General features: G+C 45.6%; 1 protein-coding gene across 6 annotated transcripts in view; it reads left to right on the top strand.

The window, feature by feature from the left end:
• The window catches only part of MYT1 (myelin transcription factor 1), a 168829-nt gene extending 157622 nt beyond the window's left edge, over positions 1–11207 (top strand). For all 6 annotated transcript variants that reach the window (XM_028735455.2, XM_077929381.1, XM_077929379.1 and 3 more), the window contains 4 exons: positions 993–1084; positions 3705–3808; positions 4743–4886; positions 10049–11207. In XM_028735455.2, the coding sequence (XP_028591288.2) occupies positions 993–1084; positions 3705–3808; positions 4743–4886; positions 10049–10189 (481 nt within the window). In that variant the 3' untranslated portion in view covers positions 10190–11207. The remainder of the gene's footprint in view (positions 1–992; positions 1085–3704; positions 3809–4742; positions 4887–10048) is intronic.
• Positions 11208–26376: the final 15169 nt, after the last annotated feature.

The raw sequence follows: 26376 nt of genomic DNA, 5'->3' as shown, positions 1-26376 counted from the left end.
CATTTCCAGTTTGCATTAACAACGAGAAAGGATGCCAGAGGTGGAGAAAGATTTCCTCACAAAAAATATTTTTTTAAGAAGTTCTTGATGCTTCCCCACATCAACAAATTTTCGCTTTAGGATCAGAACCAGTGATTTCAGCAGAGCTGTCTATGTCTGCGGTTAATTTTGCACCTGAGATTTCTGCTTCTTGGGAATGTAGGAAATGACCTTAAACTGAGCCAGGGTGTTCGTCCACTTTGTGGATGTCCACTATTTACCATATTTTTTGCTCTATAAGACTCACTTTTTCCCTCCTAGAAAGTAAGGGGAAATGTGTGTGCGTCTTATGGATCGAATGCAGGCTGCGCAGCTATCCCAGAAGCCAGAACAGCAAGAGGAACTGCTGCTTTCACTGTGCAGCGATCCCTCTTGCTGTTCTGGCTTCTGAGATTCAGAATGTTTCTTTTCTTGTTTTCCTCCTCCAAAAACTAGGTGCGTCTTGTGGTCTGGTGCGTCTTATAGAGCGAAAAATATGGTAAATGCAGTGGCTCACATAGATTTCAAAAAGAGGCCTTTTCCTAGTACTCTCTAAATTGCTCGCATAAGTAATCTGACCTAGTCAAGGATCATGTAACGAATATCACAAAGCTACATCTGAAAGAGCATCATAAGACATAGGTGATCTTGTGGGTCAACACAACCAGTCAGATTTGCTTACATGATTATGGCAAGGAGGGCAACTGGGAGCAACGCAAGTTAGGGCAATAGTTATGAATAAGGCTGCAATTCTTTGCACACTTACTTGGTAGTAAGTTTCCTTAAATAGTACTTAATTATGAATGCACGAGATTGCACAGTGACTGAACATATTTACAAAGAATGCTGAATTTCACCCCACAAGGGAGGCTTTTATGCTATTGCAAGTACGGTAATTTTAGCTCAGCCTTAATTACCTGGCTGCAATTAATCCTGGAGGTTCTAATAAAATCCACTTTTGTTTATCATTTTAGCCTGTCGGGGTGTCCAAGAGCTACTTTTGCTGGGAAAAAGGGGAAAATCTCAGGGGATGAAATTCTCAACGCTAAATTCAAGACCAGTGATGGTAAGAGAACCAGATTTATCACTTGGCTAGTTTTGCATATTTGGAAATTTGATTTCGAAAAAATTAACATAACCTTACAGATTGTGCGTGTCCACACCATTAGCATTTCCACTGGACCGAGATGACCCATGCCAACTGAATTAGTACTTGCTAACTTACTTGCTAAGGATTTGCTCTGCTGTTCAGGCAGCATGTTTCTTGCAATCTGGAAATCCCCGACAAGAGTAAATATCCATCTTGCTACCAATTGCATAAAAAGGTAAAGGTACCCCTGCCCATACGGGCCAGTCTTGACAGACTCTAGGGTTGTGCGCCCATCTCACTCTAGAGGCCGGGGGCCAGCGCTGTCCGGAGACACTTCCGGGTCACGTGGCCAGCGTGACATCGCTGCTCTGGCGAGCCAGAGCCGCACACGGAAACGCCGTTTACCTTCCCGCTAGTAAGCGGTCCCTATTTATCTACTTGCACCCGGGGGTGCTTTCGAACTGCTAGGTTGGCAGGCGCTGGGACCGAGTAACGGGAGCGCACCCCGCCGCGGGGATTCGAACCGCCGACCTTTCGATCAGCAAGCCCTAGGCGCTGAGGCTTTTACCCACAGCACCACCCGCGTCCCTACCAATTGCATACTCTCCACTATTTGATTCTTGCACAATTTCCAAAAGCTAAAAATATGCCTCACCACTAAATTTGCTCCTAAAATGCCCCCAGTTTTTTCAGCCTGCTAGATCACAATGTGATATAGTGACCAGAATGTTGTGGTTTCAGTGTGATGGATCTAGTTTAAATCATTATGCAGTACGATGCTCGCCATATGATAAATCCAGTGTTGTAGAAAGTCCTTGATTCTCAGCTGTGACTCACTAGCCAAACTTTGGCAAGCCTCTGTTCTTTCTGTTTCACCCCACCCTCCATTTTTAATATGATTGGGGGGTGCGCAACTTCCCATTAAATATTATACTTAATGAGATGATAGGATTGTAAATTTTGCAAGGGCCATTAAAGGTCATTTCACCAACCCACTACCAGTGCCGGAAACCCATTGCTATAGCATCCCCCAAAACTGACCTTCCAGTATCTGCTTAATAAACTCTAACTAAGGAGAACCACCACCTTGCAAGGTGATTATTTCTGTTAAAGGGTGGCGCTGTGGTCTAAACCACTGAGCTTCTTGGCCTTGCTGATCAGAAGGTCGGCAGTTCGAATCTGCACAATGGTGGTGAGCTCCCATTGCTCTGTCCCAGCTCCTGCCAACCTAGCAGCTCAAAAGCATACCAGTGCAAGTAGATAAATAGGTACCACTGCGGCAGGAAGGTAAACGTCGTTTCTGTGCACTCTGGCTTCCATCACGCTGTTCCGTTGTGCCAGACGTGGTTTAGTTATGCTGGCCACAAGACCCGGAAAGCTGTGAACAAACGCCAGCTCCCTCAGCCTGAAAAGCGAGATGAGCGCCACACCCCATAGTCATCTTTGATTGGACTTAACTGTCCAGGGGTCCTTGTTTAGCTGAAGTCGCCTTTCTTGTACAGTGGTACCTTGGTTATCAAACAGCTTCGTTGTTGAACAAATTGGCTCCCGAACACCACAAACCCAGAAGTGAGTTTTCCGTTTTGCGAACATTTTTTGGAAGCTGAACGCCTGACGCAGCTTACGCAGCTTCCAATTGAGTGCAGGAAGTTCCTGTAGTCAATCGGAAGCCACACCTTGGTTTTCGAACTGTTCCCGGAGTCAAATGGACTCCCAGAACAGATTAAGTTTGACAACCAAGGTGCTACTGTAATGTGAACACATTGGTTTAGGTCCTACCAGCAACAGCAAGGTACTCTCACCAGAAGTTGTTAGAAAACAAGTTCCATTAACACTACTCTGCATGGTCCTAGGTTAGGGTCGATGGGAGTTGTATCTACCATATTTGTGACACCCGCGCTCTAGGACTGCAGAAAACAATTTTATTTTTATGGTCTGTATATTAAGTGCTTAGAGCACTCCAATGGTGTTACATGAGGGCTAAACATTATTATGTAGACAGTACGTTTCCGAGCTCAATTCAAAGTGTTGGTGCTGACCTTTAAAGCCCTAAATGGCCTTGGTCCAGTATATCTGAAGGAGCGTCTCCACCCCCATCATTCAGCCCGGACACTGAGGTCCAGCGCCGAGGGCCTTCTGGCGGTTCCCTCTCTGCGAGAAGTGAGGTTACAGGGAACCAGACAGAGGGCCTTCTCGGTAGTGGCGCCCGCCCTGTAGAACGCCCTCCCATCAGATGTCAAGGAAATAGGCAGCTATCTTATCTTTATAAGACATCTGAAGGCAGCCCTGTTTAGGGAAGTTTTTAATATTTAATGCTGTATTGTTTTTAAAACTCCATTGGGAGCCGCCCAGAGTGGCTGGGGAAATTCAGCCAGATGGGCGGGGTATAAATAAATTATTATTATTATTTTTATTAATTGACAGTACACTGGAGTCCAAGGGTGGTATTCAGTGCTACTCAGAGTAACACTGAAGTTAGCAGAAATGATTACGTAATTTGGTTTCATTAATTTAAATGGATCTACTCCGTGTAGGTTCTATCTGCATATATTAGAGCAGGAAATTGCCTGACCGCTTCTTTATTTCATCCTTGCAGTTCTAGAGAACGACGAAGAAATTAAGCAGTTAAACAAAGAGATTAGTGAACTGAATGAATCCAACACTGAGATGGAAGCAGCCATGGTGAAGCTGCAGTCACAGGTAAATGCACTTGTACTATTTCTTTATTTAAAATAGACATATACACCCACTCTCACTAAAATAACACCAGGGTGCTGTGCAATAAAACAATTTGGTACAGAACAACAATTTTAATATGCAATGAAAGCAATCTAATTTTTTAAAAAACCACAAAGCTAAAGTGGTACCTCAGGTTAAGATCAGTTTCAGATTAAGAACGGACCTCCAGAATGAATTAAGTTCTTAACCAGAGGTACCACTGTATTTCGTTGACATCTGATGGGAAGGGGTTCCATAGGGCGGGCATGACTACCGAGAACGCCCTCTGCCTGGTTGAATGTACAGTGGTACCTCGGTTTTTGAGCGTCTCAGAAGCCGAACGTTTCGGTTTTCAAATGGCGAAAACCCGGAAGTAATTGCTTCCGTTTTCGAACGTTCCTCAGAAGTCAAACGGCTTCCACTGCATTTTTTTCCATTTTCTCCATTGACTTTGCAGCCAGTCCTTTGCATCTCGGTCATCGAACATTTCGGAAGTCGAATGGTCTTCCTGAACGGATTGCGTTCGACAACCGAGATACCATAGTATATGAATGTATGCTTGTATTGAGACTCCACAGCAGCCTGGTGTCAATTGCTTTTATTACCCCACAATATTGCTGCATTGCGCATTCCTCTGCCTTTGCAAACACCAGTCAACAAAGCTGAGTGAAGGCTGGGAGACTTACAGTGTGATCATTTAATGTCCTGCATCTGGCATGACAAAAAGAGAGGAAGGCCAAGAAGAAGGAAGAGATTCAGACTTACGGTTTGCAGCAGCAGCCATGAACCTGTTTGTTCCACTTGTGGAGCAGGATATGAACCTAATAAATATAAGCTCACTGTGGTGCTCACAGAATGTTGAAAGACAGTGACCATTTCTCTTCCCTAATCCATGTTTCCCTCCCACCTCCTACAGATCTCAAGCATGGAGAAGAACCTCAAGAACATTGAGGAGGAGAACAAGATTATAGAGGAGCAGAATGAAGCCCTCTTCCTTGAGCTCTCAGGGCTGAGCCAGACTCTTATCCAAAGTCTTGCCAATATCCGCCTTCCACACATGGTGAGAATTTCTCCCGTGCACCAAACCTTTGGCCGTGTGATACAGCACCAGATTCTGAAAGCCTTCTTGCAAGATGCTTTGTGTATAATTAAGGAGTGGCAGAAAAAGAGCTCCAGGCTATTAATTCTTTCCATTTTTCATAAAATTCAGCAGGGAAAAAGGGCCCAAGCACCATTTATAGACAGAGTCCATGCCTAAAGGTAAAGGTAACGGTAAAGGGGCCCCTGACCATTAGGTCCAGTCATGACCAACTCTGGGGTTGTGGCGCTCATCTCGCTTTATTGGCCAAGGGAGCCGGCGTACAGCTTCTGGGTCATGTGGTCAGCGTGACTAAGCCGCTTCTGGCGAACCAGAGCAGCGCACGGAAATGCCATTTACCTTCCCACTGGAGTGGTACCTATTTCTCTACTTGCACTTTGACGTGCTTTTGAACTGCTAGGTTGGCAGGAGCAGGGACCAAGCAATGGGAGCTCACCCCGTTGCAGGGATTCAAACCACCGAGCTTCTGATCGGCAAGTCCTAGGCTCTGTGGTTTAACCCACAGCACCACCCTCTTCCCATGCCTTAGTCCATGCCTAAGGTTAGAGCAATTTAAATGCCTGAAAGCAAGGAAGTGCAAGACTAAGCAGTCCCAGGCAGCTTTACGTCTGCACTGCAATATGTGGGAATAAAACAAAAAGAAGGTCCAAGCCCAGTGAGCCCAGCACTCACATATATATTTTGCTTCCCACCCCCCATGGTAGCAAAGTAAATTCACTTAATGGTAGTAATTACTTTTATTCCCTCATGTTGCTCCGCAGAATCAAGGCTACCATACCTGCCAGATCAGGCAGGGATTTCTTAGCTTCTGTATTTGGTGGTTAAACTGTGCTCCTTCCAGCATAGTTTGTCTACCTACAGCTCTCACCTGTAGCTTCTAGAAGCTGTCAGCATGCCACAGCAGCCACAGGAAGTGGTTTCAGCTGGCTGGCTAAACCAGGTGAGGGTAGCCAATGGCTCTCAAATGCTTGGTGAGTTAGGGACTTCCCCTGGGTGCAAAGACAGGCTCCAGTGGATTGAGTGGATGAGACCCAAAGTGGGTCCAACGGTCAAGAAGGCAGTTTCTGCACATACTGTAGAGGGAAGTGAGGGGCAGGTGGGGTTCATCCACCTGGGAAGGTAGCCCATCTAGGAGAAGGAAAACTCTGATCCTAAACTGCTGCCATGTGGCTATATGTATTGGCGCTGTGGTCTAAACCACTGAGCTTCTTGGGCTTGCTGATCGTAAGGTTGGCGGTTCAAATCCTCGCGATGGAGTGAGCTCCCATTGCTCTGTCCTGGCTCCTGCCAACCTAGCAGTTCGAAAGCACACCAGTGCAGGTAGATAAATAGGTTCTGCTGTGGCGGGAAGGTAAACGGCTTTTCCGTGCGCTCTGGTTTCCGTCACGGTGTTCCATTGCTCCAGAAGAGGTTTAGTCATGCTGGCCACATGACCCGGAAAGCTGTCTGTGGACAAACACCGGTTCCCTTGGCCTGAAAGTGAGATGAGCACCGCAACCCCATAGTCGCCTTTGACTGGACTTAACCATCCAGGGGTCCTTTACCTTTTTGCATTGGCGAATAAGAGTTTGGGACCAAACCCCAAGAAAAAATCCTCCCCCACTCAGTGGCATCACAACAGGGGGCACTGCGCCCCAGGTGCCAAATCGGGGGGGGGGTGACAAGAAGTCACCCTGCGGCGGCTCGCGGTAGCACAAGCAGCCATCATGCCGCCACAGCCACATGTGGAGGATCCCCCGTTCGTGGCTGTAGCAGTGATGGAGGGATCCCACCACCGTCTGTACGGCACTTGAGCGGCACCAGTGACAAACCGCTATGTACAGAGCATGTGCGGCGTCATTCTGTACAGCACATGCATGCAATGCTGCGAGCAGAGGATCCCGGCACCGTCCGTACGGCGCTGGAGCAGCGGTACTGGCAAACCACTATATACAGCGCATGTGCAGCTTCGCTATGTACGGCGCATGCATCGTACGTAGCAACGCCGCACATGCACCCTATGTAGTGATGCCCCACCCCAGGTGTCACAACACCTTCATTTGCCCCTGCTCCCACTGCCTTGCAGGACATCTTTGGGAGAAGAAAAAGCTACGGAGTGAGCCATACACAAATCTTCTGGAGTGGAGTCTCTAAACAGATGGATGGCATCTTGCATGCCTCCTGGCAATTCCTGCAGCCAAGCTGGTTCCCAGTGTATTGCTCTGCTTTCCATTGGACCACATTAGTGAGGCCAAGTGAGGGGGAGCTTGTCGTTTGGACAGCCCAGGACTTCCATACACACTGCCCAGGCTTGCTCCACAAGGAGGTCACTTCGGTGCTGCTATCGCAGTAAGAACAATGTGAGAGGCAGCAACTACAAGTTTAACTTCACCCCCAGACGAAACAAAAAAAAATAAAAATCCTTCCAGTAGCACCTTAGGTAAAGGTAAAGGTACCCCTGCCTGTACGGGCCAGTCTTGCCAGACTCTAGGGTTGTGCGCTCATCTCACTCTATAGGCCGGGAGCCAGCGCTGTCCGCAGACACTTCCGGGTCACGTGGCCAGCGTGACAAGCTGCATCTGGCAAGCCAGCACAGCACACGGAACGCCGTTTAAGCGGTCCCTATTTATCTACTTGCACCCGGGGGTGCTTTCGAACTGCTAGGTTGGCAGGCGCTGGGACCGAACGGCGGGAGCGCACCCCGCCGCGGGGATTCGAACTGCCGACCATGCGATCGGCAAGTCCTAGGCGCTGAGGTTTTACCCACAGCGCCACCCGCATCCCTAAGTAGCACCTTAGAGACCAACTAAGTTTGTTATTGGTATGGCCTTTCGTGTGCATGCACACTTCTTCAGATACCCCAGAAACTCACTCCATTGTCTCTCAAGACAGACAGATGCCAACACATACACACACATATTTTAATAGGAGAACACATAGGTAACTTGGGAAGTCTAATAAATTGGGCTACCAGGTTTGCAGCTGCTCACCATTGCCTCTTTTAGCTGCAAGATCACTGATCTAAAAAGTGTTAGGAAAAACTGAAATTTCACAGTTCTGCCCAAATGCTTTGTCTGGCACTTAATTTTTCGGAGGCGGCAGCACCCTCTGTATGTTTCTGAAAGCTACATTGTCCCTCCTCCTCTGCTGCCTCTTTCCCACTGATCTCATCCTTTTGTGCTTTTTTTGGTTGTCTCTCATTACATCTCATAGCCCAAGCAGGTAAGGAAATGACAAAAGGAGCTCCATCAACAGTGCATGTTGCCTTTTTAGTCTAAGACAGCATGAGTGGAGATAGGACAGGATTGGACTGCAACGTCGGAAAGATCTTACAGCTCCCATTATAGCGCAGGGAGCTTCAGTTCTGCCCTGAACAGCTGTCAGCTGAACAATCACAACGATAAAGAGAGTATATTATATTTAACATAACAAGGTCTTAACAGTAACCAGCATGATGCCACTACTGGCTGTGGAATTTTATTTATTTATTTATAATCTGCATTGAAGTCGGAACAGCTGAAAGGAGATGCAATTTATCTGGGTTTTCGGGTAGTTAATTGCATCGCGAGTGACACACTATCCTTGGTTAAAGCACATTAAATGTGACACAGGGGTTGGACAAACTAGAAAGCTGGCTAGAGTGCTACAGCTTGATCCATAATACGTTTTCACACAAGGCAATCCCCACTGAATTTAGGATTGAGGCTAAAGAAGCCCCTCTTGCATGTGGTTTTTTTTTGTATCACGTATGAAAACAGGAGAGAATTTGGAAGAACAAAATGAAACACAAGATCTCAGCTAATGCGGGTTTTGCTTTCGCATTAGGGGTTTTATAGCAAAGCTGATTTAAACTTTGCTGTGAAATTGATGTTGGGCTCAGTGAATCAACAGGCCCAGCCCTTGAGAATAGCCCTTGTGCGTCTAGATTGTAAACCAGATATGACAGCCTTCCACCTTCTTGATTTGGGGGGGAGGGTGCTCAAAACTCTGTGGGACACAGTGTTCTAGATTTAGAAATCAAGAATATACGCCCAAGCTCTCTTAAAAGTTAAAGTTAACCTGCATTAAGTGATTTGAAGGGGGCACTTCTCCTTAAGGTGAAGGCAGACCTAAGCGGTAATCCAGTACCTGGGAGTAATTAAGTTCTGTTGAATTTTTCACTTTTAATTCGTTGATTAATTTATCTCCTTTGGAAGATCAGGATACTGTCCAGCTGATGCTAGATAGGATTCCACACTGTGTGCCACAAAAGGTCTGGGAGGTGGACATAACAATGGACACTAATATGGGCCTTTTTAATGTCAAAGTAAAAGAGAAGCACATTTAGTAGTGGTTATTTAGGAGTAATAATAAGGGACGCGGGTGGCGCTGTGGGTAAAAGCCTCAGCGCCTAGGGCTTGCCGATCGAAAGGTCGGCGGTTCAAATCCCCGTGGCAGGGTGCGCTCCTGTTGCTTGGTCCCAGCGCCTGCCAACCTAGCAGTTCGAAAGCACCCCCGGGTGCAAGTAGATAAATAGGGACCGCTTACTGGCGGGAAGGTAAACGGCGTTTCCGTGTGCAGCTCTCCCTCGCCAGAGCAGCGATGTCACACTGGCCACGTGACCCGGAAGTGTCTCCGGACAGCGCTGGCCCCCGGGCTCTTGAGTGAGATGGGCGCTCAACCCCAGAGTCTGTCAAGACTGGCCCATACGGGCAGGGGTACCTTTACCCTTACCTTATTTAGGAGTAATAGATAAAGGAGAAGCATTGTGGCCCAGCAGATAATGTGGATCTAGTCCATGGGTAGGCAAACTAAGGCCCTCCAGCCCATTTGACTTCTAAATTGCAGACGGTCCAGAAATCAGCATGTTTTTACATGAGTAGAATGTGTCCTTTTATTTAAAATGCATCTCTGGCTTATTTGTGGGGCGTAGGAATTTGTTCAGATTTTTTTTCCAAAATATAGTCCGCCCCCACCCCCCTACACCAAGGTCTGAGGGACAGTTCACGGCTCACGGCTGAAAACGTTTGCTGTCCCCTGACTGAGCTGGGTCCAATATTAGAGCCTTTTGTCTCTGTGCTCTGCTTCTAAGTTTGATTCATATGTTTGCTTGCTTATTTACTCTTTTTCTTCTTTCTCTTTCTCTCTCTCTATCTTTTGAGCAGGAGCCAATCAGTGAGCAGAACTTTGATGCGTACGTCAACACCCTTACTGACATGTACACGAACCAGGAATGCTACCAAAATCCTGAGAACAAGGACCTGCTGGAAAGCATCAAACAGGCCATTAAAGGAATTCAGGTCTAATTACAGTGGGACAAAGAAGAAAAATAGGGGGGGAAATAAAAATTTTAAAAAAGAAGACGTTAAAAGTAACTGGAAGGACCTTCACTCTGCATATTCAGGTTTACAAGTTAGGAAACTTGTTGAATGAATGAATAAAAGGACCAAAACTTAACCAAGAGGCCATTCACAAGAAGCAGAACTGAACTCAAATGTTTTCGTTTACTCAGTGGCGTTCCTTTGGCAAACTGTGGGGCTTTGTTTCGTTTTTATTTTTCACCACATTACCGTGTGGTGATGGGAGTCAAAGATGGTGTTGGGAGCAGATGGAGATCAACGGTCTTCACAAGCTGCTAGATACCTCCACCATCAAAGAAAGTTCCATAACAGAATTAGTCCCAGGTTTAGAGCATTCAAAGAACAGGGCTTCTGTCTGCGCCGCAACGAGCTCCACAACCCTGTATCGCTTATGGTCATGTTCCCAAGATAACACATGATTGATGTGGCATGTTGTAGTACATGAGATGCAGGAGCTGCAGGCAAGCCACCCATCTGGATCTGCTGGACATGAGGACTCAAGTATTCTAGAGTAGCATTATTTTTTATTTTCTGAAAGAGCAGCTCTGGGTCTCCAGTAGAAAGCGCAATGGAAAAAAAAAATACAAAAGGTTCTCAGGGAAGCTTTTTTTGGAGTTTGCAACTACAGTATTCCTTTGTCCGTATTAAAAAAAAAAAAAAGATAATAGCTATTAATGAACAGACCAATATTGGAACATTTCGTATGGAAGAATTCTAAATGTGTCATGGTCCAGTGTACATGAGTTTGGAAAGTCCTTTTGCTGACCGTTCTGGTTCTGTTTGTTGTCGTGGTCATCGTTGCGTAGCTGCACAGCGCTGCAGACATCCATGCCGGAGACATGTATAAGAAGCGATTAGGAACAAAAGGAAGTCTACAAGGAGTATTTACTCTTGGCTATGGACTTTGGCTCATAATACATGGCAATGTTTCTTGGTTCCGAGCTTTGTTTTCTACATTTTTTTTTTTTTAAATAAGTTTAACAAAACAGAGTGATCACCATTCTACAGAAGGAACAGTTGGGTATAGATCTTCCAAAGAACCACTTTGTTTTGTTCTGTTATTACCCCTTTGGTACACATAGTCCGCTGTGCACTTAAGAGAACTACAGTGAAGTGAATGTCTTTTGCAAAAACAAATTTCTTCAGCACCTCATTCGTCCACATTATGTATTGCTGGATTTGTTTGAGGAGGGAAGAGTGGCGGGGGGAAGACGCCAACATTGATTCCGTGTGTGGATTCTCAAATTCTCCCCTAAGTCAAGGAAATGAACTTTCTAAACTTCTCCATTAGCTGTTGGCCAAATGTAGGTCACTGGTGCCATCTTAGTGCAGAGGGGTTATGGCGGAGAACGAAAAATCACAAACTCCCCATATTTGTCTGCCCTGTACTGGTTGACTAGGGGACATTCCACATCTTGCCACCAGGTCCAATCCAAAATGCAGGAAAATATAGCTCTGAAGGGTGAGGAAGCGTCTCTTATCTCCCCCTTTTCTGCTCTTGCCTCTTTCTACAGGTCCTCAGTTTGTGAACTGTGGTCTTGGCATATCCAAAAGCCGGGAAATGTGTTAGATTAAAAATTGAACACGATAAAAGTATTAACTATTCTGCGAGATGGCATATTCTGGTGCTGAAATCTCCCTTCTCTCGGCAATAATTTAGTTTCCGCAACTAAACCCCCCCTGATAACTTCTAAATATATTTTCTAGCCAGCTTAAGATGGCCTCGGTCAGGTCTTTCCCTGAAAACAAAAGGCAAAGAAGAAGAAGTCCGGGCTTCATGGAAGTGAATGACAAAGCTTGTTGATTCTGTGAGAGGAAGGGGTGATATTGAAATAGCCTCCATGTGTACAGCTGAGTCACCTCCTCCTGCACACACACGTGTGTGTGTGCCAGTTTTTTTCCTTGTGTTGCCCCTTCCAACACCCCAAATTCTGCTCCCGATGGTCCCCCAATCTTCAGGAGTGGCTTTGGGAGGAATGTAAGGGACTACAGTGGGAAGGTGGGAACGATAAATATTCACCCGCCCGTGGAATGCTACATGCCTTTTAGAGCATTTTCATAGGTGAGCTTTTGAGCCTCTTCTCTTGATATATGAATACTTGGTCATTGTTACAGCAGAAGCGAAAATGTAGAAGAGGCACTTGTAGTGCAAATGATCAGTCTGGCCAGTGTAGGTTTTTATATGCCGGCTACATGCCTGATAGAAACAAGAACCACTTTAAAGTCTCGGTATGAAAATGCCTTAAAAGCCTAGTCCTGCATATACTTAGGCTATAAACTAAAACCCTTTGAAGTCTATGAGAGAACTCCAATGGAGAAGGGGCAAAATACATATTGGTGACTTTACTCATATGCTTAACTTACTCATCTGAGTAAATTCACTTGGGCGCTAGAGAGGATCACAGCATTGGGCCCTTTAACTTGGCTTATTTATACAACCCATGGAAAGTGCAAAAAAAAAAACGAAAGAAGGAAAAAATAAGTATTAAAAAAAGACAATGCTTTTAATATGTAAATATAGTCCAATTTGATGGTGATTGCAGCTCATTTAGTATTTCAGAGTAGAGAACTTGCACTTCCTTTAAAGAAAAAGAAGGGTTGGGGGGAAAGTAGATAGCTGAATTATTCTGTAAATTATTTAAGGGTGCATTCAAATGCACATCCTTTGAGTGGTGCAACAGCTGTGGAAGGGCACTCACTGTGTTTTGACTATATGTACAATCTTCTCCAGAGAATAGAGCTGTAGGGAAAAGCAGTTTCTACCAGTCTGCACCAAAGGCCAGATACGCATAGTGCTGACTGGCTTGTGCCTGTAGCGTCAAGAACCCACCTCCTCAAATCATTTTTCTCTAATCTTTTTTAAAAATAGAGCGTGTCCATCCTTCTGTTTAAAGCACTGATCAAGTGGTAGATTGGATAAAACTGCAAGTGGTGCTTTTAAAACTAAACATTTTCAGAGTCAACCAATCGACTGTAGCATGGGAAGTTAGAAAACAGATTCGCTGATAAATACTAGGCCTGTCAAAAGCATTGGGAGTTGGGTTTACATAGCAGGAGGCAGGGAAACACAGTGAGTCATATTTCTGTATGCACCCTAATTTTGGGAAAATGTGTGTAATTTGTATTCGCAACACCTTATTTTATTTTATTTTGACTATTTATTGAATCATTTTTAATTTATTAAATTTATACTTCTGTTGAAGCTGGACATCACATCATGAGAAAGGAAAAGGAGGCAGGAAAAAATAATCCCTGAAAGAAATACAACTTTTTGATCAATAAAACAATAATATTTCCCTCTAAGAAGAAATAAAAAAAAATCTAACTTTCGCGTGTAATTTTGATGCAACCAAGTTATTTTTATATATTTTTGTTATTTATTCTTTTAACAATGGGAATTTTTTTAAAGATATTTTATAACTGAAGCGCTTTTTTAAAAAAAGTTTTTTGTTTGATTTTATTTTGGGTGGGGACAAAATGCAGAAAAAGAGAGAGCGAGAGAGAGAGAGAGATTCCTTTTCTTCGTTTGTTTTTGTTATTCTTTTGTCTTCTCGACGATCCTATTGTTTCAGGCACTGATAATGGTTAAAAAAAAATTAAAACATGTAATTTATTATTTATTTAATATTTAAATTAAACATAAAAAATTGATCTGTGCTCTTGTTGTATATTTATTTCGTCATGTTTGTGTGTCGGTTATGTGATGGCTGAGTAATTGTTTATGTGAAGGAATACTGTTCATATTTAAATAATAAAGAATCACATTGGAAAAAAAGGAACTGCAGGCTACATGTTCTTCTGTGAAAGAAAGAAAAAGAGAAAGCAAATTTAATACTGTTTCTCTGCTCAAGAAATACATTCCACAAATGAGACTTGACTGAATGGATTTCCAGGAGCTCTGCTGAATCAGATGAAAGATCTAGCTAGTTCAGCAGCTGTTTCCTGGGAACTGTAGTCTGTTAAGGGTGCTATGAATTGTAGCTATGCAGTAAGTACGCTATAGTTCCCAGGATTTGGGGGGGGGGCTGGGCACACATACAGTCAAACCTTGGTTCTCGAACAGCTCCGTTTTCAAACATTTTGGCTCCCGAATGCAGAAAACCCGGAAATGCTCCGGTTTTCAAACGAATGAAAAACTGAATGGTTTTTAGGAACCTGAATGCCTGACGCGGCTTCCATTTTGAGTTTCCCTATATGAACTGAGGCTTCCGTTTTCAGTTTTCGAATGTTTCATAAGTCCAATGGTCTTCTGGAATGGATTACGTTCGAAAACCGGGGTTCCACTGTACCAACATTTCTCCAGTGAAAATAGGGACATCACATTCCAAGACAATTTTGCAATTTATACCCCACACATCTTATTGGGTTACCCCAGCACTCTGGGCAGCTTCCAACCTATATAAAAACATAATAAAACAGTAAACTTTTTTTTAAAAAAAACAAAAGACTTCCCTATACAGGATTACCTTCAGACGGCTCGGGAGTTGGATAACTCCATACCCGCCAACATTTCTACGATGAAAATAGGGACATTCCGGGATCAAATCAGAAACCGGGACGGCTTCTCTAAATCAGTGACATTCCTGGAAAATAGGGACACTCAGAGGGTCTGGAGACAGCTGAGGTGCATGTGGGAAGCCTGAAAGCTGTGCATGAGTGTGCAAATGGCCCTCTCCCACAGTCATTCCCACAAAAGAAGAGAAGAGTTTTGATACCCTGCTTTTTCACTACCCTAAGGAGTCTCAAAGAGGCTAAAAATCTCCTTTCCCTTCCTTACAGCAAACACTCTGTGAAGTGAGTGAGGCTGAGAGACTTCAGAGAAGTGTGACTAGACCAAGGTCACCCAGCAGCTGCATGTGGAGGAGCGGGGAAGCGAACCCGGTTCACCAGATTACGAGTCCACCGCTCTTAAGCACTACGCCACGCTGGCTATTCAAAGGGATGCTACATCAAACATGGAGGCAGTACAGTGGTACTTCGGGTTACAGGCGCTTCAGGTTACAGACTCCGCTAACCCAGAAAGAGTACCTCAGGTTAAGAACTTTGCTTCAGGATGAGAACAGAAATCGCGTGGTGGCGGCAGTGGGAGGCCCCATTAGCTAAAGTGGCACCTCAGTTTCTGGTTAAGAGCGGACCTCCAGAATGAATTAAATTCTTAACCTGAGGTACCACTGTATATGATCAGTAGCCACTGATAGCTTCTTTTGGCATCAATTAGAACCTTTGCTAAAATTGCGTTCAGCACTCCACAGCCGGCCTCCTGTTCCCCCTGACGGTAGGGAACACTGGGGGGACGGGACACAAAAAATATTGGGTGAAAAATGCTCGGCCCCTTGGAGTTGGTGCCCCCCAACATAATTAGGTCTGCAGAATCCAAGGTTTCCTCAATGATGGATCTTTGCGGTTTTGCACCCCCTCTGCTCAGGGCCCTATGGGAGGAGGAACTGCCCACATCACCACCCTAAATCCATCGCTGCTTCCAGGAGATGCTGGAGGCTGAAATTGGGACCACCTGCATGCAAGACGGATGCTCTCCCACTGAGCAATGACACTTGCCCAATAAGATGCCTAGGGGAAACCCACAAAGCACGACATGTATGTTGTTCCTAACGGGGCAAATTGCAGCTGGTGGGAAGGGAGGGAGTTTCAACTGAGAAACCAGGGAGGGAGGGAGAGTTAACCCTACCTACCCCGCTGTGGGTCAAACCACAGAGCCTTGAACTTGCCAATTAGAAGGTTGGCAGTTCGAATCCCCGCGACAGGGTGAGCTCCCGTTGCTCCGTCCCTGCTCCTGCCAACCTAGCAGTTCGAAAGCACGTCAAACTGCCAAGTAGATAAATAGGTACCGCTCTGGCGGGAAGGTAAATGGCATTTCCGTGCGCTGCTCTGGTTCTCCAGAAGCGGCTTAGTCATGCTGGCCACATGACCTGGAAGCTGTACGCTGGCTCCCTCGGCCAGTAAAGCGAGATCATAGAATCATAGAGTTGGAACAGACCACAAGGGCCATCGAGTCCAACCCCCTGCCAAGCAGGAAACACCATCAGAGCACTCCTGACATATGGTTGTCAAGCCTCTGCTTAAAGACCTCCAAAGAAGGAGACTCCACCACACTCCTTGGCAGCAAATTCCACTGTCGAACAGCTCTTACTGTCAGGAAGTTTTTCCTAATGTTTAGGTGGAATCTTCTTTCTTGTAGTTTGGATCCATTGCTCCTTGTCCGCTTCTCTGGAGCAGCAGAAAACAACCTTTCTCCCTCCTCTATATGACATCCTTTTATATATTTGAACATGGCTATCATATCACCCCTTAACCTCCTCTTCTCCAGGCTAAACATGCCCAGCTCCCTTAGCCGTTCCTCATAAGGCATCGTTTCCAGGCCTTTGACCATTTTGGTTGCCCTCCTCTGGACACGTTCCAATTTGTCAGTGTCCTTCTTGAACTGTGGTGCCCAGAACTGGACACAGTACTCCAGGTGAGGTCTGACCAGAGCAGAATACAGTGGCACTATTACTTCCCTTGATCTAGATGCTATACTCCTATTGATGCAGCCCATAATTGCATTGGCTTTTTTAGCTGCTCAGCTTTTTTAGCTGAGATGAGTGCTGCAACCCCAGAGTCGGCCATGACTGGACCTAATGGTCAGGGGTCCCTTTACCTTTACCCCTGCAGGACAGTGGTGCTGATGTGTCCCAGGGGGTCTCTGCAGCTGGTTTTTAAAGAGATGAGGAATCTCACCATAGCTCTCCAGCATCTCTAGTCTACTTTGGCCCTAAACTAAACATTTTATTGAAAGAAACAAATGGAATGCAGCTGCTTGTCCAAGATCTTCAAGGTGCTTACCCCACCGTTCCTGTTTTTCCACCACCAGCAGCAAAAAGCTAATACTATTCTAGGCTGCATTCACAGAAGTATAGTGTCCTAATCAAGGGAAGTCGTAAAGGTAAAGGGACCCCTGACCATTAGGTCCAGTCATGGCCGACTCTGGGGTTGCGGCGCTCATCTCGCTTTACTGGCCGAGGGAGCCAGCGTACAGCTTCCGGGTCATGTGGCCAGCATGACTAAGCCGCTTCTGGCAAACCACAGCAGCACACGGAAACGCCGTTTACCTTCTCGCCAGAGCGGTACCTATTGATCTACAGTGGTACCTTGGGTTAAGAACTTAATTCGTTCTGGAGGTCTGTTCTTAACCTGAAACTGTTCTTAACCTGAAGGACCACTTTAGCTAATGGGGCCTCCCGCTGCTCCCGCGCTGCTGGAGCACGATTTCTGTTCTCATCCTGAAGCAAAGTTCTTAACCCGAGGTACTATTTCTGGGTTAGCAGAGTCTGTAACCTGAAGCGTATGTAACCCGAGGTACCACTGTACTTGCACTTCGTGCTTTCGAACTGCTAGGTTGGCAGGAGCAGCGACCGAGCAACGGGAGCTCACCCCATTGTGGGGATTCAAACCGCCGACCTTCTGATCGGCAAGTCCTAGGCTCTGTGGTTTAACCCACAGCGCCATCCGCGTCCCGCAAAGGGAAGTCATAGTCCCACTCTATTCTGCCTTGGTCAAACCACACCAGGAATACTGTGTCCAGTTCTGGGTGCCACTATTTAAGAAGGATATTAACAAGCTGGAATGTGTGCAGAGGAGAGCAACCGAGACGATCAAGGGTCTGGAAACCAAGCCTGATGAGGAGCGGTTGAGGGAGCTGGGTATGTTTAGCCATCTTCAAATACCTAAAGGGGTGTCACATGGAGGATGGAGCAAGTTTGTTTTCTCCTGGTCTGGAAAACAGGACCCAGACCAATGGCTTCAAGTTACAAGAAAGGAGATTGTGATGCAACACCAGGAAGAACTTTCCGATAGTAATAGCTGTTTGACAGTGGAACAGTCTCTCTCAGGAGGTGGTAGACTCTCCTTCCTTGGAGGGTTTTAAGCAGAGGTTGGATGCTTTGGTTGAGATTCCTGAATTGCAGAGGGGTGGGCTAGATGACGTTCAGTGTCCCTTCCTTCTCCACGATTCTATGATTCAAAGACCTTGTCTATTTACCCAGCGCTCCAAATTGCTGGGGGGGGGGGTGGAATGTGGACAGCCTCTTAGGCGCTTAAGTGCTGAAAATCAAAATGATAAAATGACAAGTGCAAAAGTGCTGTTTCTTTATTATTATTATTTTTTTAAAAAAACACCCCACTTCTCTCTCTACTGGATGCATAGCACAGCTATAAAACAACAGGGCCTTTTGTTCCAGAAGCATTACACATTTTGCTCGTTATGATTTTTAAATGTCCTTATCCCTTCAGTGAACCCCACCTCGTGCCTGTGTGGAGCAATTTACTGAATAATGGTGATTCCTGGGAGATAGTCTCCGTACTGCTCTTCAGTGAAAGATGTTGATGGAATCAAAGCCGTAGCGGGTTCCTCGTTGGTTTTACTGGCAACAATAAAACGCCGAACACATTTACGAGTAATATTTTGTTGTTGTTGCTATTTCTTTTTTTCATTATCTGGTTATTATTTGCAAGGAGATCTAATCCAGGGCCGAGACAAAAGTGACTACTTTCAGCAATTTTTCGAGGGTGTGGGGTGGGCCCTTCAAAATGGGGCGAAAGTGCCCTGTTGCCGTGACAACGCGGATGACAACAGCAAGGGGCTGGCATGTCAAAGTTAAGTGCAGTTGGCTTCATTCGCCCCCTAGTGACATCATCACACAGGCAAATGTGATTGGCTACATTCGCGTCATGGCATCATTGTGCTCAATCCATGATCACCGATTGGCTGGGATCACTGCAGGATGGAGAGGCGACTAAGCAAAACGGCACCATAGCAGTAGCGGAGAGTGGAAACAGTAGCTACACATTAATATTGTTTTCCCCAAAGCATACCTAGTCCCCCAAACATATTGGCAAACATTTCTGCACAGTCTTAACTGTGCTAATATTTCCAATCTATTTTGCATCACTCAGTGTGGGGCTGTGACCTGGGAGGAGATCCTTGTAACGCGTCCTTTCCTAACAAATCGGCTGCATGTACTGAATAATTGAACGCTTAGGTTGTGTTTCGAACGACCGCGTTGGGAGCCATTATTGCACAGTGATATCTACTTGGAACTGGCTTCCTTTATCACAGGGAAGGGAATTGAATCGGTTTAAGATGGCACGCTGTATGCTTTGGAGGGCTCTCAGGTCTCTTCCAATATCCTTTCTGGGAAAACAACCTCAAAGACACTCTCTTGTGTGCCACAGGCACAAAGTGATGGATCTCGTCATAAGAATCCTCCCAGCCACTTCAAATCATCATTAACCTGTTATTGCTAAGACAAACATCAACAACTGGGATTTTAAAACCAATAGCTGCTTACCCAAACAGCTGCCAACACAACATCGTTTAACTCATTTTTCACTCGGCTCCAATGTTTGGGGAAGATCGTGGGGTATAGCCCTCCAGGGCCAGTACCATGACAGAATGCACAAGGAGGACGATGTTTAGATATGCACCCCTCATTTTAAAATCCCCATACACAAGCAAAACTGTCTGGATTGATGTGATTCTGCTCCAACCAAGGACCGCATCCATCTCAAGAATTTAAGCAAAGCCTTTGTTTCAGAGAGATTCCATGCAAAAATCCCACTGCACCCAAAAATGACATTTGCAAAAACAAAGCTGTGCTAGAGAAAGTCTCTAAATGTACATTGGAATATGGACATTGTGCAGGGAGCGTATTCAAACCTGTGATTGCCTCCAAAAGAAAACTGTCATCTCTGTTAATGCGTAAGGGTCTGTGCACGCAGAGGAAAAGGACAAGAAAGGGTTGAGTTAGGTGTGCTGGTTAATTTGGATGTGTTTATCCTGCACCTGCAATTAGTTAAGCATGGAAGAGTCAGCAAGCCTGGGAGAGTGACTCAGAACAATCTGAAGCATAGATACACTTCTGTAAAGAGTGTTCTCCTTCATGGAGAGCATGTGTTGAGGTGGGGGTCTGACAGGCCACCCCTCTGTTGCTGGGCGGCATCGTTTAGATGGCCATTGGCAGTGATTGAGCTGTTTGGGTTACTGGGGAAATTTTGATGCTGCCAATTTGTGGGATGGACCAAAGGTTTTATATACAGGGCATGCAGCATTGAGCGTTCTCTTTCGCTGCGTGCACCGGATCACCTGCCCACCCTCCCTAATTTAGGGATCTTGCATTTGACCTTGATACGCCTGTCATGGGGTCATCTGCTTCGGGGGCAAGGCCCTGGTAGGAATTCTGTCCATTTGGCTGATTGGCTGGTGCCATTTGGTTTTTGCCTACTGCGTAGCAAATTGTCACAACTTGTAAAGTTGCGGTTAGGCATTGGTAAATTTTTCGGTTGGTGGAGGGGATGTGGTTGGCTGTGCCTGCCCCTCCAATGCTGCTGCTGCAAGGGAATTCCGTCAAAGGAATCCAGGGGCTCGCCATGCTTTTGTCCGTATCCCCGGCAAGGGGCTAGGGCCGTGCAACCCCCGGGAGCATGCGGGGAGAGGTGAGGGTCTGGTGCCCAGCTCCATTTTCTCCCCAATATTGTTTTCCCTTACTGGTTTTCGCTGGAATCCGGAAGTCAGTTCTGTCCCTGGGCAATGCCTAAGCAACCACTCACAGAGTACTGGTCAGGGGTCCCTTTACCTTTACCACTGTGTAATCAGACGTACCAAGAGGCTAAAAAACAGTTTCTATTTGTGGGCTGTTAGGCTGCCGAACGGAAAATAATATAGTGCAACTGACTTTCGGGGTTGTTGTGTTGCGCGACAAGAACACAGAGTACAATGAGATTCAGTGTTTTGGGGGGGTAAGGCTCAGTTAATTTCATTGTACACAGGTTGTACATTGACAATAAAGGTATTATTATTATTATTATTATTATTATTATTATTAAACAAACAATAACAATAACCCCTAATAGGTCCGCCTGACCATTCTTTCTTAGTGAGGTATTCTCTCTTTGGTTTTAACAGGCCCTTCATTGGGGACTACAGATGGCCTTCTGCTCTCCAGGCCATTTAACAGGAGCTGGGTCTGGCAGCAGTGCCAAAAACTTATTAAAGCTGCCATCACTAATTAACCATTTAAATGTAACTACATTTCCATACTACCAATAGACAATATACAGGTGCCGTTTCTGAGAAGCTGAAGGAAGAGTAAGATAGCTTCCCATCAAGCAATCAAAAGCCAATGCTCTTTATTAGCAGGAATAACATTTCATTTTCATTTTCTTTAAATTCATTCCACAGTACAGTAACACGTGGGAACAAAATTGTCTCAAAAATGTAAACATACCTCCAACTCACTCCCAGCTCTGCTGGCTATAATGGGCTTAGGCTGATTAATCAACTAAAGCTTTAGTTGCTTTAGTCAGTGGTTAAAACGTGAGGCCCTAATTTGAAAGGCAATTAATATGTATTAAAACAAACTATTAACCACATACAGCCACAACAAAGGAGGTTTGCCTTCACCCGTCTAATTTTCTAATGAACAACAGATGTGCTTCTTGCATTTCTCAAGAATTCACCATATGGACAGCATCCACTGTGCTGTAGCTTGTTAATACTTTTTGATTATTTTATATTACTAGGAGCACAGGAGTACATTAGCATCCGAGAAGTGCCTTTAAAAATGCACAAGTGGGAATTGGGAAACTGGGACTGACCTCTGTTTGAAAGCTTCCTCTATTTCAAGGGTGGAGAAGCCGTCTCAGACCAATTCACTTCGGTAATCTTATATGGTGGGTGGGGCCGAAAGTAAAATTTGTGTGGAGCAACAAATGCGAATTTTACCTTTAGCAGTAGCCTAGTTCCTGCACATGCATCGTGTGATTCACCCAGACAAGCTAGAGACATTGTGAGTTCAAAGACCAGTGGAAGGTGCGGCCAGAGGAGATTTCCAAGATGCCACACTCAAGCCCAAGTCCTGGGGTCCCCCCACCCCACTCTATTTCGTTTAAATATACAAATATCCTAAGAAGAAACCGCACAGCTGTGGATGGGGTAGGAAAAGGAGTGCCTTTAAGCTGCTCATCCACAGTCAGAACCTAGACTAAGGTGGTTTGCAGGTTACCTGGTTGCAGCCTTTCCCACTATGGCGAGGTGCACTGCATTCTCTAAGAATTTACATCTGTGAATATAAATTAGCATGCACAAATATTACACAGATATGAACCCTCTTATGGTGGGTGATAAGGGATGCGGGTGGCGCTGTGGGTAAAACCTCAGTGCCTAGGACTTGCCGATCGCATGGTCGGCGGTTCGAATCCCCGCGGCGGGGTGCGCTCCCGTTGCTCGGTCCCAGCGCCTGCCAACCTAGCAGTTTGAAAGCACTCTTAAGTGCAAGTGGATAAATAGGTACCACTCCAGCGGGAAGGTAAACGGCGTTTCCGTGTGCGGCTCTGGCTCGCCAGATGCAGCTTGTCACGCTGGCCACGTGACCCGGAAGTGTCTCCGGACAGCGCTGGCCCCCGGCCTCTTGAGTGACATGGGCGCACAACCCTAGAGTCTGTCAAGACTGGCCCGTACGGGCAGGGGTACCTTTACCTTTATGGTGGGTGATGCAGAAGTGACCTGCTGTAATGGGAACTGGACTTCTTGGAAAGATGCTCTCCATGGGGGAAAAAGCCATGTCCTTCATCTCAATCAGGTCGGTCCAACTTTTCATACCAAGTGGGCTGCAAAAGTACTTCAGCACAGAACCCGTGGGCCTTACACTGACGCCCTTGTCAAGCCCTCACAGAAAGGCATTAATAGTCTTCCTGGCCTAAGCAGCTGTCCCCTTCCTGCTTGTTTTTATCAGCTAAGAGAGGAAAAGGCCCAGAGTACAAGTGCTTGCACCCTGTCCACATCCTTTAGCCTTATTAACTGAAACTCATCCAACACAACAGAGCTAGACGGTGCTCTGGATACCCCTCGAGATTCAGCTGTTGTAACAGAAGTCAAGATTCTGCTGGATGCAAGCAATTTTGTCCTCAAAATGCTTTGCAAGTCACAGCAAGCTCTCATCAGTTCTGCCACCTCCTTCAGGCCAGACGGTAAGAGGACCCTCACTATCTGGAAAAGCTCTGCTGGACAGCGTAAAGATGCAATAGAGGCAGCAAAGTATGCCTTCATTGCTGCCTTGACTGCCTCCACGCAGGCTCGATGATTAGCCCTTACCTGTGTTTGATTGCATGCAACCCGAGTTTTCCTCCACTCATGTTAAGAGTCATCTCCCAGCTTGTTTCCTCTCCCTAACCTCTGCAGTGTATCAGGGAGCAAAACAGGCTCCACGAAGCGGGAGAGGGAACTCAGGGGTGATCATGTCAATCAGTGGCCCGAGCCGTTCGGATGTTCTAGAAGTCAGGCAGGGCTTCGACACTTAATAATAATAATAATAATAATAATAATAATAATAATAATAATTTTTTATTTATACCCCGCCCTCCCCAGCCAAGGCTGGGCTCAGAGCGGCTTACAAGCAATAATAAAAACAAGTTGAATGAATACAACTTAAAAACAAGATTAAATTACAGCAATTAAAATATTGAAACATAAAAATATTAAAATGCAGACTCATCACAGGAGGAGAAAGGAAAAAGAAAAAAGAAAGAGGAGGAGGGAATCCAATTGGCTCCAAGCCAAAGGTCAGGTGGAACAACTCTGTCTTACAGGCCCTGCGGAAAGAAATCAGATCCTGCAGGGCCCTGGTCTCATGAGGCAGAGAGTTCCACCAGGCCGGAGCCAGAGTTGAAAAGGCCCTGGCTCTGGTTGAAGCCAATCTAACTTCCTTAGGGCCTGGGACCACTAGGGTGTTGTTATTTATGGACCTTGAGGCTCTCCGTGGGGCATACCAGGAGAGGCGGTCCCGTAGGTACGAGGGTCCTAGGCCGTGAAGGGCTTTAAAGGTCAAAAGCAGCACCTTAAATCTGACCCTGTACTCCACCGGGAGCCAGTGCAGCTTGAAAAGCACTGGGTGAATATGCTCCCATGGCAAAGACCCCGTGAGGAGCCTCGCTGCAGCATTCTGTACCCGCTGGAGTTTCTGGGACAGCTTCAAGGGCAGCCCCGCGTAGAGCGAATTACAGTAGTCAAGCCTGGAGATGACCGTTATATAGGAGTGTCCAACAGCATTCTTCTTTGGGCAACTCACAAATGAAATTATAAAAAATACAATCCCTTAAAAACAGCAGTTTTCAGTGTGAAACCATGGGGGGGGGGGGAGAGAGAGAGAGAGACAGGAAAAAGAGCTGAGAACAGATTCTTTCCTGTGCAGAACAATGCTGAACAAGGCTGACACCTTGTGACCAAGTCAGTGTAGGGTCTCTGCCAAAACAACAAACAGTGTGGGTGCTTAGCCATGCAGGAGAATATTTGCATTTATGTCCAAGTGTTCAAAGAGATTCACGTGCATTACCTTGGAATCTTTCCAATAGCCCTGCAAGGTAGGTCAGTGCTTGGATCCCCAAAAAGCAGGTTTTAATTTTTATATATTTATTTAAATTTATATCCCACTTTCCCCCCTATGGAAACCCAAGGCAATGTATATGTGGTTCCTAGGTGGGTCAGGCATTTACCAGATGTAGGTCAGCTTAGTTTCAGCCTTCAGACCATACCCTGGGGATAGTGCAGATTATGTTAGTCACTACTCTATAAGAGTTTCAGAAGGGGTAAGTAGCAGTTTAATTTAAGGGAAGCAAATGAGACCTCTAGAAGTAAAAGGTGCAGGATAGGAGTGGAGATTCCTGCATTGTAGGCAATTGAACTACATGACCCTTGGAGATAATTTCCAACTTTACCATTTATTGTTTCTAGAAATCTTTTTTTCAGGAACAGCTGCTGTAGCTAATAACAACTTGAGAGGTAGAAAATCAACAAGTGAGGCCTAAGAAGAGTCCTGCTGAATCAGACCATCTATATGTATGTGGTTATTTAGTTTAAGATATGTTAATTGTCTCATTTTTCCCAAGCTCTGGCCTCCTAGGACCAGCTTAGTTCCAGCCTGGAGACAAGCACCAGGGTTCTTCCTTCAAAGAAGGTGCGGGCAGGAGCGCCTTGGACAACTTTTTTAAAAATGAAAGGCTGGTCTATGTAACCGTTCACATTCATTCAGATTGTCTGGTTTGATCATTTTAATCGTATATCAACTGTTCTTATGGTGTCTTATTGTATAGGTTGCTGGTGTGGTATTATATGGTATTATATTATATTAAATACACACACACACACACACATACCCTGGCACCTTAATAGTGAAGGGGTTAAACCACAGAGCCTAGGACTTGCCGATCATAAGGTCTGCGGTTCAAATCCCTGCGACGGGGTGAGCTCCCATTGCTCAGTCCCTGCTGCTGCCAACCTAGCAGTACAAAAGCACGTCAAAGTGCAAGTAGATAAATAGGTACCACTCTGGCGGGAAGGTAAACGTCGTTTCCGTGCGCTGCTCTGGTTTGCCAGAAGCGGCTTAGTCATGCTGGCCACATGACCCGGAAGCTGTACGCTGGCTCCCTAGGCCAATAAAGCGAGGTGAGCGCCGCAACCCCAGAGTCAGCCACGACTGGACCTAATGGTCAGGGGTCCTTTTACCTTTTACTTTTTAAAAAAACCAAATAATAAAAAACCTCTCATATATATATATATATATATATATATATATATAAAACACCTAATAATAATTTTTTAACCCAATGATAAATTATATATTTTTTAAAAAAACACACCAAATAAATATTTTTTAAAAAACCTAATAATAAAATAAGTATTTTAAAAAACCTAGTAATGCATATTTTTTTAAAAAAACAACAACACCTTAATAATAGCTAATAACACACAATTTTAAAGACCTACAAACAAACGAACAAAAACCAATTAAATACATGGCAAGTAAGATAAGGGCAGATAACATTTTAGAAAGGCGGGTGGCCTAAAAGTCCTCCCCACCCCCCATTAACCCTTCCATGGGAGCCTAGGCCGCCGTCCTTCGTCATCACCAGCCGCCTTCCGTCGCCCGCGCCGCCCCCCCTCTCCCCCGCACCCAGTGGTTCTTCCCTCCCCTTTCCCAAAGGCCGCGGCGGGCGTCCCCTCCATCCACAAATGGACCATTCCCCTCCCACCACCCCTCCTCCCCTCCCCGTCCGCCGCGTCGCGCGTCGCTTCTGTCTGCCCGCCC

The sequence above is a fragment of the Podarcis muralis genome, chromosome 5 (assembly GCF_964188315.1).
Source record: "Podarcis muralis chromosome 5, rPodMur119.hap1.1, whole genome shotgun sequence".
Taxonomy (NCBI): Eukaryota; Metazoa; Chordata; class Lepidosauria; order Squamata; family Lacertidae; genus Podarcis; species Podarcis muralis.
The sequence above is the reverse complement of the archived record's forward strand: the minus strand, read 5'-3'. Positions and strand labels throughout refer to the sequence as shown.